The sequence below is a fragment of the Sphaeroforma arctica genome (genome assembly GCF_001186125.1).
Source record: "Sphaeroforma arctica JP610 unplaced genomic scaffold supercont1.5694, whole genome shotgun sequence".
NCBI classification, from domain to species: domain Eukaryota; class Ichthyosporea; order Ichthyophonida; genus Sphaeroforma; species Sphaeroforma arctica.
In genome coordinates, this window is record NW_014034864.1 from 1 (window position 1) to 1,881 (window position 1,881).

The following is a 1,881-nucleotide window of genomic DNA, read 5'->3' on the forward strand; positions in this document are numbered from 1 at the left end:
TACTAGTAAATACGTCCAAGAAATGCCTCTCCATGACCTTAATATCTTCCTCCGTAATTCCTAAGTCAAATATATTGCCACTCAGATCTTCTTCGTCTAAAGCAGCGGTCAGCGATTGGCTGTGAGCGGAAGGACTATTCCGCCGATGACTCCGCCTTAAGGCGGGTGAGGCACAAGGTGAACCTACCTACAGTAGCACATATATGATAATAAGAATAGGTGAAGGTGAACCTACCTACAGCAGCACATATATGGTAATAAAAATAAGTGAAGGAGAACCTACCTACAGTAGCACATATATGATAATAATGATAAGTGAAGGTGAACCTACCTACAATAGCAAATATATGGAATATGATATTGCCCTAACGCCGGATATGCATAAGGTAACTACACACACACACACACACACACACACACATATATATATACATACATAAATACATACATACATACATACCACCCCCCACCCCCACCCACACCCACACCCACATCCATATATATATATATAAGATATGTATATATTCATATATACATACATACATACATTCATATATATAATACATATAATACAATAATAAAAAATATGTAATAATATAATATAATAATACAACAATATAAATAATATTATAATAATATAGTAATATATATATATAAATAAAATCGAATGTGTACGTCCTGTAATATATGTTTGAGGGAACGAACCGGTATCTGACTTCCACTCACCTTAATCCAAACCGTGGTAAAGAACGTGCAAGGGAAAACGAAATCAACGACCCCCAAACTGAATATACACAACACCATCAGTTTACGTAAATGTATACTTATACTCTCACAGAATCCAGAAACGTACCGGAGGCGGGGGTTCGCACCCTTTCATCCGGTCCGCGGAGAAGATTGTGCTGGAGAAGCCGTAAAGCGCAACTTCTAAACTCTCGCGCGAAACGGCACCGTATAATCGCATATTCCTGAGATCGTCTACTAGAGGGTAGCTGCCTTTGATCTGTACCAAATAGAAACAATGTAGGTATGGATGAAGGTAAGTATTAGACATAATAGACATTGGGTGAGTGGATAAATTATATGTAGGTATAAAGGTAGGTAAATATTAGAAATTGGGTGAGTGGGCGTGTATACATGTAGGTATGGAAGTAGATATGCATTAGACATCGGGTAAGTGTGCATGTTATACATGTAGGTATAAAGATAGGTAAGTATTAGACATTTGGTGAGTGTGCGTGTTATACATGTAGGTATAGAGGTGGATATGTATCAGACATTGGGCGAGTGGGTGCGTTATACATGTAGTTATGTAGAGATGCAGTTGGCAGTAGTGTCCCTGTCGCAGAGCAGATACGTATACGCGTACGTTTTACACACTGTGTGATCACTACAAGCAATTCCGTTCGTCATGCGATGACTTACACTTGCTTGGCTCGGTGTGTAGTTGACCTGTGGATTGTTAAATACCGTTGTCCCCGCTATAAAACCCTAAACCCTAAACACACACAGCCAACTGGTGCAACAGCCCCTATCGTGTATATGAATCAACCGCCGTGTTTACGTTTACGGAAACCCAACACCTCGCATATACCGAATAAGTACAACGTATATTAGCTTCAATAACGAAGACTACACTCAGCCTAACACAACTCAGACAGACACACTGCCGGCCGGCAAAATAAACTCACTGCAAGGAGCATTCGATTCTTCGTCTTGAAACATCCGTAAGTATATTTCGGTCCCGGTTTGTTTCCAAATAGGTGCAAACGGGCTGCTCAAGCACACTCATCCCCTTATATATATATATATATATATATATACTATATACTCCTATATACTATATATCTATATGACACACACACACACACACACACACAC

General features: G+C 39.4%; 1 protein-coding gene across 1 annotated transcript; it reads right to left on the reverse strand.

Annotated features, from left to right (window-relative positions):
• On the reverse strand, nucleotides 1-964 carry SARC_15154 (hypothetical protein; the record flags this gene model as incomplete). Its single annotated transcript, XM_014290719.1, has 2 exons — nucleotides 1-187; nucleotides 854-964. Coding segments are annotated over 2 exons (298 nt in total), but the record flags the coding sequence as incomplete, so codon positions are not given.
• Between the last annotated feature and the right edge of the window lie 917 nt (nucleotides 965-1,881).